Source organism: Bacillus rossius, chromosome 1, assembly GCF_032445375.1.
Source record: "Bacillus rossius redtenbacheri isolate Brsri chromosome 1, Brsri_v3, whole genome shotgun sequence".
In the NCBI taxonomy this organism is placed as follows: domain Eukaryota; kingdom Metazoa; phylum Arthropoda; class Insecta; order Phasmatodea; family Bacillidae; genus Bacillus; species Bacillus rossius.
Window position 1 is genome coordinate 133,539,744 of NC_086330.1, and position 14,092 is coordinate 133,553,835.

General features: G+C 42.2%; 1 protein-coding gene across 1 annotated transcript in view; it reads left to right on the forward strand.

Annotated features, from left to right (window-relative positions):
* Window positions 1-1,323: 1,323 nt before the first annotated feature.
* Window positions 1,324-14,092, forward strand: part of LOC134535872 (odorant receptor 22c-like) — a 49,988-nt gene continuing 37,219 nt past the window's right edge. The window contains exons 1-3 of the mRNA XM_063375255.1: window positions 1,324-1,569; window positions 3,820-4,122; window positions 6,985-7,067. Coding sequence (XP_063231325.1) covers window positions 1,324-1,569; window positions 3,820-4,122; window positions 6,985-7,067 — 632 coding nt within the window. The remainder of the gene's footprint in view (window positions 1,570-3,819; window positions 4,123-6,984; window positions 7,068-14,092) is intronic.

A 14,092-nucleotide genomic window follows, 5' to 3' on the forward strand; every position in this document is an offset into this window, starting at 1 on the left:
AACCAAATGTTCCACAGGCCAGGATTGTGGGTGCGTTTAGCATTTTTCAGAGTTGTTGCTCCAATACCACCCAAGCAGTTATTGTCCACAAAATTCACGGCGGTTGTACATCATTATCCAGACGCTCAGTGTTCTATCCTACTTTCTCTGTTATTTACAATGAAAATGTATTCAGCCTTAACTTCAAAGACGTATACCAGTCTTGGGAAGGAGCCATAGGTTGCATATATATTTTCCATTTATTTTGTTGTGATGAACTTTCAGCCTATGTTTGTTGGTCCAATTCAGAATCACTCCGTATACGCTAAAGAAGACACCGCACTTGCATCTCTGATGCTATAGTTAATAAGTTTTTAAGACAAGGCGATATAGACGGCCATCCTGGTACCAGTATGTTTCGCTTTGATTTGGGAGACGTTTCACGAGCTCTCAAAGCGCAGGGGCGGTAAGGACGACACTGGCTCGCTCATTACACACCTCTTCGCCTCTACGCGCCAGGCACAGAGCTGGAGTGCACTCATCTCGTCGGTAACGCGTCTTTATGGGACTTTGCGCTGTAATTTTACTGTAATTTTACGCTTCAATATTAAAGATAGAGGCTCAATGCACTTCTCTATAACAGAATACAGTGTTCGTACGTTTTCATTCCTAAAAATACCCGTCAAAACACCCGTGTGAGTCCAGAAAATTAATGTTAAAGATAAAATTATGAATTAAAACTTGTATAGACAAGCGCAATGGCTCTTAAATGCTATTCCTAATCACTTTCAAGATATGTTGAGCGATTTTTAGATTTTGCTTTCAGGGAAGCGCAGCTGAGTAGGCGGAATATGGCCACTAAATAATCTGCGCGGTTGAGAAATGCCAACATCAAAAATTAAGTTTTAAATATAAAGAAAACATAGAAATTTCGCAAACATAATAACTTAAAAAATAAATATGTAATTTTACAAGTATTATTAGTTCAGAATTTATGGAACGGTGTATTGACGGAGTGGCGTATACTTTGGAAAAAAATTTTTTTGGCAGTGTTGAATTATCTTGGTAGCATTTAGATAAATATTGCTGCCATGTGTACATGTGCAGACGTGTGCACGTGAGTATTTTTTTTTTTTTGCAGTTTAAACTGACAGCAACGGACGACCGAAAAAAAAAATTCAAAGTATCCAACATTTTCTTTTGAAAAGTTAACGACTTGCAAGTTGTTAGGTTCCGCTAAATACCTCCCAGTTCGCTGATTTCCGAAGACAATTTAGTTGTAGCGTTGGATTGCGGTTGTTTGATGTCCTCTGCCTCGTGGACACAGGTGTGGCAGGAGTAGGCATGGAGCAGGAGGAGCTGCTGACCCCGCGCACGTTCCGCTTCGTGGTGGGCGTGATCCGCTCCGTGGGCTGGTGGCCGCCCGCGGCCCGCTCCCGCGGCTACCGCGCCTGGACCGCCGCCTGCCTGCTGCTGCTGGCCGCCATGTTCTCCTTGCACGTGGTGCACGTGTGCGTGTCCCTGGGCGACCTGCGCGTCTTCGCCGAGTCCTGCTGCCTGCTGCTGTCGCTGCTCAACCTCTGGTTCAAGGCGAGTCCGCATCTCACTGCCCATTCTTTTCCCATGCTACCGAATTTAATAATATAATTATGATTATTTATTCTCTTTTATACACGCCAAACACTGCCGAACTTCAAACACGCGTCACGCTGGTTACATAGTTGTCTTTGTCATCAGCCAGGGGCGCAACAACAGGGGGGGGAAGGATATTTTGCCCCCCCCCCCCCCCCTCTTTCTGAAACCTTGAAGTGGGGGCAAACAGGGGCAAAGAAAGTGTTGTATAATCAATTTTTAGATAATAAAACTGGTTAAATAGCACCATTTTCCACCTTGAAATACAAATTTTCCCGGGGGAGGACCACCCCACCCTACCCCCCGCTTAAATAGGGGGGATCGATGATTCTTTATAAAAAGGTATATTGCCCCCCCCCCCCCCTCCCTTTGGAAATTTAGTTATTGCGCCCCTGGCCATCACTGTTATCCAGTGAGATTCCTGTAAGTTTGTCACGTGGTTGTTTGGTTGCAAGAGTTGTCCCCACATATTTAGGCCACTAATATCGTTTTCTACTAGCGGTAAAAATTCGACAAAGTGTTAATAATTATGATAATTCAAAAAGAACTTTACACCCCGGTAATTCAATGGTAATACGGACATCGATAATATGTTGCGAACACCGAGAATAGACTTACGTAATAAACACATTTTTTTATTAGAAAGTGCAATTGGGAAATATCGTTCTGCGCAACATTATGTTATATTAATTTCTCCAAGTGAAATATGCGATGGCGTAAGAATAAGTAATGGTGAACGCAGGGATGCCCAACCCCCCCCCCCCCCCCTCAACCCTGATGAGGGCACGAATTCCCCCACTCGATCCAGGTGGTCCGGAGGTCCTAACCAATATTTTTTTTAGTTAGATTATAAAAATCGTGTTTAAATGCAAATACAGCACTTAAATACTAAGCGAAAGAATATACTTTAGGTGGAATTAATTTCAAGAAATATAGTTCCTTGAATTGTAAACATATTACCTATCGATATACGCATTTGGTAGGAGTAATTTCGTGAAAATGGAACGAAAGTCGATTAACGGTAATGTGTCACAAATATGGCGTGCCCATGTGTAGCAACATAAACCTGTACATAGTCACTTTCGTAAACATTAGGGTACATATAAAAGTATTGGTGTTCCAAATTAAACTGTATGTTAGTGAATTACCCTGGAATATATTTGGTAAACTAAACTAGTTCTAGTAAGCATGAATCTCAAGTTTAAAAATACTTAAGAAATCTGGCATTACAAAATTACAACACATACTTTCTTTCCTTAATGCCACAAGTTTTGGTAGGCCTAGCACGGCGGTAGGGTACGCGCTTGATATCCTCAAGAAACGTGGTTTAAATCTTGCCAGTGGATTTTTTTTTTACTTTTTTAGTAAATTAATGATATATTATGTAATAATAATGTGAAATGAGCTCAACTATGTTAATTTTTGCTTGTAAGAAGTATTTTCAGACTGTTTTTAAGCCAGGGTTTAGTATTTTTTTCAAGTCTTCTACCGGAGCCGTGTTGTTATCTGTGCATGTTGGTAGCAATCAACGTTTACGATTCAGGCAGAAAATTCTAGCGGCGGGCGCGGAAAGTAAGCGTGTGATTCGCGTCTCGAAACCAGTAGTACATTTATATCAGTCGGCATAATTTTACAGAATGTTACTTTACATTTCATTTCCGAGCTTCGTATTGTAGGTATATTGGCATTATCTTTGAAAGATTTTTGCAATGGGAGTGCATGACTTGATGTAAGGTTTTGGACATACGCCATTGCTAAGAACTTTTTCTGTTGAAGAAAAACCTAAAAAATAAAAAAATAAAAATAAAAATAAATAAAAATAAATAAAAAATATAAAAAAATAAAGAAATAAATAAATAAAACCCCAAAAATACAAAAAACACAAAATTAAGCAAAAAATTGCTGTTGTCAACAAGGATATAAACACCACAAAATATTCCGTAACAGGAATATGGTCAACAAAACAAAGAAAAACAAAGAAAAATGTACTGAGAACGAAAAAAAAAAAACCACAAATGATGACGACACAGAAATATTGAACCCAAAAAAATTCAGCACAGCGGTGGAAACGAGACAAAAACACGACAAAACGAAATTATTTTTTTAGCTTTTTCTTCAACAGAAAAAGTTGTTAGCAGTGGCGCATGTCAAGTGAGGTATATTGGCAACACGAAGGACGCGGACAGAGGCCAGACGGCGGGTGCGCAGGTGGCGCACATGCTGGCGAGGCAGCGCGAGGTGGCGCGCCTGGTGGAGCGCGCGACGCGCGAGGTACCCGCCGCCCTGCAGCGGCGCTGCCCGGGGCTGGCGACCCGCGCGTCGCGACGCATCCGCGCGCTGGGCGCGTCCTTCGTGGGGCTGTCGCACGCGTCGGCCGCCTTCTGGATGCTGTCGCCCGCGGCGGGCCGGCTGCTGGACCCCGCGGCGACCCCCGCGCTGCCGCTCAACACGTGGTACCCCTACGACGCGCTCGGCTCGCCCGCCGCCTACTGGGGCACCTACTGCCTGCAGGCGAGCTTCTGCCCCTCTTCGTCCCGCTCTTTCACAAACAACTGCAATACTTCAACAAACATATCGTAACTATGTGTTCAATACGCTAATACCTTTGAATATTTGACTTTGCTCTACCGTGCTCAATAATATCGATACTATAAAGCTATTCATGGAACGGTTTACAAATATCTTTAACTAGTTTAGGTACTGGGACAACACAAAGCATTAAATTTCTTGGTAAGAATCTGAATCCGGTATCACGGCGAACACTATTCTGTAGTCATACAGTTGTTTTCCGTGCAAATGTACAATTATTACATGAATATTTCTGTTCCATTTTAAAAAATTACATTGCAGTAATAATTATAAAGAGCAGAAATAATGGTGTACGATTGTTTTTTGTTTATACTGTTTTCATGGCTTGTAAATGAGTATGGAGCTACGTTTTGGATATCCGTTTAACTTCTGAAAGTTGTGAGAGTCCCAAAATATTTAGTTATTCGGTAAGGCAAAAGTAAATGTTAATAAATGCATTATAATCACACTGGCAACAATGAACTCGTTTGTTCGGCCTTTGATAAGCGCTGGTCTCCAACGGTCAGCACAAATCAATATTTCGTCTTGGTCTTCTTGGCTTCCTACCTACCGTCCGTTCTTTTCTGTTAACTTTTTGAAACGGAACCGGAAACAACAAATATGAGTGTTCTTCTCATACGCTACCAAGTACACAGATTAGGAAAACATTTCAAGTTGACCATGTATTCGGACCAGGGAGATTCGGACCATCGCCCACACCACCCATGACGTCAGAGGGTCAGCGATCAGTGGCCGCCGGACACGATACGGGACACTGCCTATGGTGGCCGCCTGGTCGGACGCGCGAACGGGCGCTAAGGACGACACTGACTCGCGCATCACACGTCTCTTCGCCTCTACGCGCCAGGCCCAGAACTGGAATGCAGTCTTTGTGTCGGTAACACGCCTCTATGAGACGTAAAGCCGTGACAGTATAAATTTATAGTGTAGTATTAAAAATTATGCTCAGTACACTTCTCTACAAGCATACAATACAGCTTTTATTACTTTTTATCCATAAAAACGTCCGTATAATCACCCATTTTAGATTTTAGTTTTCCCACTTTTCGTGAAATACATGTTAAAAACGTAAATATTGAACGAAATCTGTATAGAAAATAGCAATAGCTCTTAAATGCTGTTCGTAATTAGACACTTTCGAGAAATCTTGAACGGTTTGTAAATGGCTCGATGGCGCGTTAACACGGGGAGCAGGCAGGTGGCTACATTAACCCCTCGGGGGAAAAACCCTTTATGTAAATGCTACAGATTTGAGCCTTGTGCCCTTATGGTTGCACTGCCTTCTCTGCCGACAACCCAGGGTCCAAAACCACGTCGTCTGCTTCTGCTGAGACCAGGGAGGTGTTAGTCTGGGAGCGAGTGCCTGTTCCGAAGCTGAAGCCTCTCTGGTAACCAAACGATTTCGAAGCTAGCTCAGTGTTACAGCACTGCAAGCTTCGTCTGTGTTTAGTGATTTGTTGTATTTCCTTCAGGTATGCTCAATTTTTACTGTTAGTAAAATAATTATAGTCATCCAAGTGTGGAAGAAAAACGCGTCCTGAACGAACTTGAAAATAAGGAAATGGTTTACCTTGCAGATGGTCACAAATTACAAGGTCGGCTGGCGCAAACACCTTATGAAAGTCTAATGAGCATTTAGATTTATTTCGCGATAAATGCATTGCCCTGTCAACTGAATAGCAACGTAGAAGATTTAACAATTCGATAGGAACTCGCTAAGAAGAGTATTGTAAACAAAGATGTTAACAACAGGTCTACAGAGCGGAAGCAAACGAGTCCTGAATGGCCCGCACTTGTTTCTCCCGCAGACGGCCGCCAAATACAAGGAATAAACAGTTGGCACAGGCATACCATACTGCAGTCTAATGGGCGTTCAGAATTTTTTTTTTCCCGCGGAAAATGCCTGCCCCTACTTATTACTGACAGAAAACGTTTTCTGTAATAAGTAAATGGTTTCGTTCAATATATGGTTTGATCAATATAGAAAAGGTTTTCTTTGAAGTTAAATTACTTGAGGCGCGATGAGAGTAAAATTTCAAGGCCGAATTTGAATGCAACGTTTTCGTGAAAAATAGTTGTGAATGGTTTCTTAAGCAAAAAAAGGTCAGAGAATAGGTACTTGGCCAAATAGAACACTATGATATATTAGTTGCGGGGCTCGTTTTCGTTTTCTTCTTGGTAAGATGATTCATCCCCTGTAAAAAACCGAGAGAGATAGATGAACAAAAGAATAAGACAGAGTGAGCGCATGCGCTTGTTTCAGAAAATATCTATATATAGGTATCCTATTCAGTCAACTGTGAATGCCTTGAATTTTTATATTTGCTTGTTCAACCAGCAGCGTAGAGAGAGCTGTTGAGGCAGTCCCTGCGTTTCCCGCATAGATTACGTTACCTGTTATAAATTTCATATTTCGTTCAGAGATTTGGCGTGTTTCAAATTGCAGAATTGTTTGAATAAACAGTAAATCGCACAATTTTTATTTATGGTGTGAGTATTTCAACAATTTAGTGTTAATTAATCATTATTGAATGATCGATGATTATTGATGTCATGAGCAGTTAATTTAAAGTGAGTAATAATTTTTTTGAGTCATGTTTATTTATAAAATGGTCTTCTCTTTCTCTCTATCTCTCTCTCTCTCTCTCTCTCTCTCTCTCTCTCTCTCTCTCTGCCGTTTTACGCGCTACGATATACTTAGGCGTCGAGGTTTGAATTGCGAAAGAAGTTTCACTTGCATCCCCCCCGTGTGTTGAAGGACTGGAGTGTTGCCTGTGCCCGCAGGTGTGCACGCTGTGCGTGGTCGTGTCGTCCTACTCGGCGCTCAGCATCATCTACATCATGCTGATAGTCGCCGGCGGGGCCAGGTGCGCAGCAGCTGTCTCCCGCGGAGTAACAGGCGATTTGCCTAACGGCGGTTTGCCTAAACATGAATTCGTTACGGCGATTTGCCTAAAGTCATTTCGCCTAAAGGCGTTTTGCCTAACGGAGTTTTGCCTAACGGCGATTTGCCTAACGGAGATTTGCCTAACGGCGTTTTCCCTAACTGAGTTCTGCCTGACGGCGAATGGCCTAACGGCGAGTAGGTAATTATAGTATGTATGGGGACACCGGTGGGTGGTGGGGGAGCCGGGGAGCCACGGCGGCCATCTTGGTTTACGTCACTTCCGGCGACCATCTTGGATTACGTCATTTCCGGCGGCCATCTTGGATTACATCATTTCCGGCGGCCATCTTGGATTACATCACTTCCTGCAGCCATCTTGGATTTGACCTTGACCTTTGAACCCGGAGGCCATTTTGTTTTTCTAGAACTTTCCTCCATTTTGTTTTCTAGATCATTCCGCCATTTTGAGTTTCGTCCGCCATCTTGAAAATCTTTATTTATTATCCGATTTTAATGAAAAAAATTTAAAATTTAAAAAAATTAAATAATCAAAATTTTAAAATAAAATTAAAAATATTATTTAATAAAATTTTAATTAAAAACCTACGCATCGAACACCCCACTCCTCTAAATTACAAATACATCATCTAGCACCCCCACCCCTCTGTTACAATGACATCGTCATCGAACACCCCACTCATTCCTGTTACAATTTTTCGTTACATCCACCATCTTGGAAAATCATAATTATTAACTTAGAAAATCAGGAAAAAAAATATACCATCGTTGTCTGCTGGAGGCAGCCATCTTATTTAGTGGAGACTACCATCTTGATTTCATCTGGTGGGTGTCGTCATCGGTTGTAGGTTTCTAAAGTATGTTAGTGTATGTAAGGTCGAGTTACAATTCTCTACCAACATTGTTATGAACCTTATAGACCAAAATCCACAGAATCCACAAGATCCACAAAATCCACAGTCACTTTGTTGTTGTAACCGACATTTTTTCTTAAAGTCTTATCACTTATAGGTTTTAACTAAAATATATGTTATCAATACTGTCGTTGTGGATGTGTTAGTTAAAGTAATGATAATTTAAAAAACATTTATTACTCCATCTTAGCTGACCAGAAATTTTTCATAGTCCTATCATACATGTAAACATACTAAATAAATTAATGTTTGTGTACTCGTGTTTAAAACTGCATGGAAGCAGATATTTAGGTGTTTGTGTATAATATCATTTCTTAGTGTTCGTGTTTGCGTTCCTGTGTTTAAAAGCTGCATGGAAGCAGATATTTTAGGTGTTTGTGTCTAATTACATGATCATTTTACGATATCAAATTAAGTATAAGTACCTTGAGGAATATAGGGCATTAATTTGAAAAAATAATAAGCGATATGTAGGTAAAATTATATTTACTGAATCAAAGAAATATATTGTACAAAACAAAACCCTCAAGGAGAGAAAAATATACTTGTCAAACGAAGCTATAAAAAAAACAGAAACTATATACAAAAACGAAAACTGTTTACAACAAAAAGACTGGAACTATACAACAGATAATTCATCTCCAACATAGCCGTGGGGAACCGTATGGATGCCATCCTCACATATTTGGCGCTTATCATCCTCCCATGTTATGGCCAGCTTATTTGTGCTCTCGCTATAGAGCACCTGCTGCCTCGAGCGTATGGCCCTAACTGCTACTCGTCGTGTGTGGTGATCGTGCAGGGCATCCAGGTAGTCACTGAATGTTATGCGGTTTTTGACCACACAGCGCTGGATACCCTTGGCCTTCTTCTCAACTTTGTCACCACACTTGTATGCATACAGTTTGGCCCGCAGACCGACAAACTCACTCATCACTTTCCCCCCACACTCATCCTTAAACTTTCCGACAACCTTTTTGTTGATGGGGGAGAAGCAAGGGTGGTCGGAAGGGTAGCAGCTGGTGTCGAACTTCTCCATGAGTGTAGGATCGGCTTTGAGGTCATGGTAGAAATCATCGGTTTGTATCTCGTATACAAAACTATCGGTGTCCATGTATGCCAGATGAATGTTTTCTGCATATCTGGGTTTCATTGTGCTGTAATGGAAGTCGTACATGAGTGTTTTTGAGAGATCAAGTACTGCGAGTCCGGCATAGATTGGCTTATCGAAAATTATGGTCTCATGGTTCAGGTGGACTAGAGTCAAGTTCGGTTCATACATTGTGCGGTCCTTAAAGGATGGACGACACACCAGTTTCTTGAAACGCTTCTCGGAACATACCAACTCCATTTTGAGCCTCCGCCTCTTGTTCTCCATTAGTTTCCCGAAAGTACTGTTTACAGCGAGCTTAAAGAACTCCTTCTCGAATTCGTTGGCTGCAGCCTTGCGCTTATTGGTGTTGAGCTTAATGTATGGCTCCAACCACGCCGACTGCTCAAACTGGAGGACTCTGTGTACCTTAGTAACTATCAACCCATGTGATACTGCTTGCTGGAGGTTTCTGTAGTGTACAATGTAATGTTCCTTAATTTCTAGTGTTGTCATGAGCTTTGATTGTTTGGAGCCGGGCGGACATTGATTGATGGGGAGAAACGGAAGGTCTTTGTGACTTTCGTGGAGTTCAGTAGGGTACTCCACGTCACATTCGATAATGTACCCGATAGGAGAATTTTCTGGAATAGTCATGACATCAATAGATGTGTCTGACCATTTGAAATGTCGAATCGGAAGCGACAGCGACATCGCCCACCCGTACAAATTATTTGCATCAATGTACTGTAGATATGTGGATGGCTTGGACACATCATGTGTCTCAGGAACGTATTTGTTGTTACCCACACAATGACGTTTGATGCTTTGCGCTACACCCCCACGAATACCTGCTTCCACAAACATATACATATCGTAATCTGTCAGAAGCTCGAGTTGTACTCCTGTGGTGCGAAGCATCGCATCGAAAGCGAACCCAGGACAGGAAATGTAGTGTGACGGGTCTAGACTGTACGTCTCCAAGCAAAGACTGCGAAAATTCTCGAATACGTCCGCCAAAATCAGGACATCCGTCTTTAGGTACAAGTCAGCGTACTCCCCCAAAGTAGCACACTGAAACTTGTCCCAGACATTTTGTGCGTGAGCGTAATCCGCCTCGGAAATACCAGAATCAGTCAGAATATTAAAGAACTCATCGATAGATGGAAGACTAGTATCGTCTAGTCGAGCAAAAGAATCAACGAAGTCGTAGGGGAAGACTCCCTTGCGAGTAACCAACTCCAACTCATCAGGAGCGAAAAACTCAGCAGTACTGACAAACTTGTCTGCAGGCAAGAACTCTGCGAGCGAAGCAAGACCCCGACTCATGAAACGGAACGTATCGACAAACTGAATGCTGAACTTATCATGCAACTTCTTGGAAAAAGTTATCAACTTCTCTTCCGAATTAGGAATGATGAAGATGTCTTTAGTGTCGTACCCCAACTTCCTGATAATGAAGTTCTGGTCGTACGCCAGGTTGTGGAAGAACACAATCATCTTTTTCGGTCTGCGCCTGAGAAGGTTGCAGTCATTACATGCAGGTCCAATAAATTCGCCGGTGAAGTGATTATGATCACGAACTTTCTTTACGACCCCTCCAAACTTTCCTCCACAGTAGCAACAACACCTTGCTTGCAGAAAAGCAGTGTTTTGTGCATGTGTGAGCGGAGTCATAGGAACAGACATAGAAAATATTTTCTGCACGTCATGTCCAATCTCCACAATGCGGGATATGAATTTATCTTCTGCGTCACAACCGCGATACACTTCAGGCTGTGAAGGAAGTGAAGAAGTGAGGTGTACTGGAATCACGGAGTTATCTGCTTTCACGTAAATGCAGTAGCTGTACGCTTTATGCTTTTGATACTGCAGTGTGTATGCTTCATCAGGATTCGGGTGACATGTATGGATTTTCTCCAGAATAGCTTCAAAGTCGCAATATACCACGATGGGCATTTTATCACTGTGATGGAAGTTTTTGAACTTCAAAACAGGAGGCAAACCATTTTCATCAACCTGGGGCATTTCCATCCTAACAGCAGCATGCTGTTTACAGAGCTCACTGTGTTTTTCCAAACACTGAAGACCAGTAAGCCCGCTAACCCTATCCTGATCATCATAATGCTTGAAGCATCTTTTGCAAACATGAATAGCCTCAGTGTGTGTAGTGATTTGGGACCGAACCAGAGCAGAAAAATTATTGATGTAGGCGAAATGGGACGAATTGTCATTGACCAAGAGCAGAAGATCGAAATGATGTTCTTTTTCTTCAGGAGCGACTCGTGCAGGAACAACATTCAGATTCTCGTCGATACTGTAAATGTTGATGGAGACTCCGGGGTTCTGTTTTTCAAACAGCGGTATTTGCTTGATTGGAGTAGGGGAGTCAATGTTGTTGAAGTTGAACTTCCCCTCCAAGTCATGGTAGCGCTGGTTGACACGTTCAGGATGCTCACCTTCCACGTACTTAACAAGAATTGACCACTTGAAGCACATGTGGTCTTCGAGGTTTTGCGGATTGATCACAGCGTATTTGTCTTTGATGGAAGTAGGTAATTCAATGTAGGAGCTGGCACGGAGTGGATCAAGCTTGTTTATTCGGAGTTGAAGTTGCTTAACGGCCGACAAAGTCCATCCGGACCCCTTACCCATGTAATCTTCCTCCTCCTTGCAGATCTTGGAGATGGACTCGGTAACTGCCTCCTCCACCTCATGAACTGCGTAGAGGGGAACATTCATGGTTTTGAAGGCCCTCTTGTCTTCACAGGCATCTACTGGTTTTTCGTAGTCGCACTCAAGAATGACATTAAACTTCAGCGGTCCATTCTCTTCAATCTCCTCCTCAAGTTGGCTTATTATTTTTGCCTTGATGGAGTCCAGGTACGTACAAATGTCCTTGGCAGAACTTGACGTATTTACAGCAACATAAGTCTTCAAGTTGCCCTTGAATCCCACTTCGGCGGTGATGAAGCCATGGGTATTGGCCAAACCCGCGCCGGTCACCACCTTTGTTCGGCTGGTCGATGGTTTAGGCAGTACTGCTGGCTTAACTGCTGCCATTCTCTGCTTCTTTGTTGGAGGCGGAGCAGGCCCCTTGCACACCTTAATGTGGTTGCGAAGAGTGTCAGCCCTGACGAACTCTTTAGCACAGTTCGTGCAGGAATGTGCTATGCGGTTAGGGTTAAGACCGCAAGCCGACTTCTCATGTAGTCTGGCGACATCAGCACGGGCGAAGGCCTTATAGCAGAAGCTACACCGGGTGCCTGATGTCGTGGCGACAGCACCAGTACATGTTGACAGGTGCTGCTGCATCTTGTCGCTGCGTGCGACCATCTTGCCACATAGGTGGCACTGCTGGTAGTCACGATGCTGGTTCTCGGCACACTGTCGCTCGTGCCGGTAGCGGTTCTTAGCTGCCGTGAAGGTAGCAGAGCAGAAACGGCATTTCTGCGCGGTAAATGCCATCTCGACAATCGGTAGACTGGTCTCAACGTACGGAACACGCGAAGGAAGCTCGACGTACGGAGAACTATAACATAAGAATAAAGAAAACAATGTAGCTAGATGTTACATGAAAACAAACATATCCTCAAAACTCTAGCCTCAAGCTTTCTAACCTAAACTACTAGCAATGTTACTAAATAAAAAAGTTGCAAACATAACCTCAAAACTCTAGCCCTCAAGCTTTCTAACCTAACTTGATAGCAATGTAATAAATAAAAAAGTTACAAACATAACCTCAAAACTCTAGCCATCAAGCTTAATAACCTAACTTGATAGCAATGTTACTAAATAAAAAAAGTTGCAAACATAACCTCAAAACTCTAGCCCTCAAGCTTACTAACCTAAACTGTTAGCAATGTTACTAAATAAAAAAAAGTTACAAACATAACCTCAAAGCTACTCCTTCATTCATGTACAATCCTAAAAATGGTAGAATATTTAAAGTACTGATAAAAGTCAAAGCTGAAAAATATTCAATGTTAACTAAAAATGATTGATTACATAACCTCAAAACTACTCTAATGCACAACCCAAAAATGCTAGAATTTTAAAGTACTGTTAAAAGTTTAAGATAAACAATTCCTGGTTACCCACACATAAGTGTACAGAGAAAAAACTAGTTAGCTGATAACCTACGAAAAAGCTGAGAAACATTCTATGTTAACGAAACATGTAGCATACCTCAGAAAAAGATGAAGTGGAGCTGTAGAACACAAAGTAGCGTTGGCGGTAGAAATCGTGGTAGCAGCTAAACTCACACACGAACTAGCTCACTCAAACTCCAAGAACACAATGAAGCTCCGACAGCTAATCCCGGCCTTTTATAGCCGCGGACCTGCTTGTTCTTGGAAAAACCATTAGGAACATAGTATTTTTACCGAACCTACCAATAGGAATATAGTATGTGGAGGGGAAGTACCATTGTCTTCGGAAAAACCCAGCATGACTCATGCGCAGGTCGTAGCAGGTCTGTGAGGGGTGGGAGGTAGAAATGTAGGTAATAACTTAACATAGGAAACCACTCTCAGGTAAAACCACTAATGACCTAGGTGATGAGAGATTAGGTCGCGAGGCACTTCATGCATCGTGACTCATCACTCAGAAATGTCGTCTCGCAGTGCCGAGGGGACCCGAACAATAGACTTGGACCGTGCATGTCACAACAGATCCATTAGTCGCCCGACTTTGTGGCGCCATGAGGCGCTCAGGTAGCAGTCATGGTCTACAACAGACTCGTTAAAGTGTCATTACGAAGCACTCAAGCTGAGTTCGAGGAAAATACAGCTAAATATTCATTATAGATATGTAAGGAAATAAATAAAAAATAAATCGGGTAAGTTTAATACATTTGTTAAAAGTAAGAACACATTACAAAACTACAACATTAAAAATTTAACCTACATTTATTATGACCAACATTCGTTTAAAATTTTTTAGCATTTCATTGCGAACAATCAGTTGAACATCCACAGAATG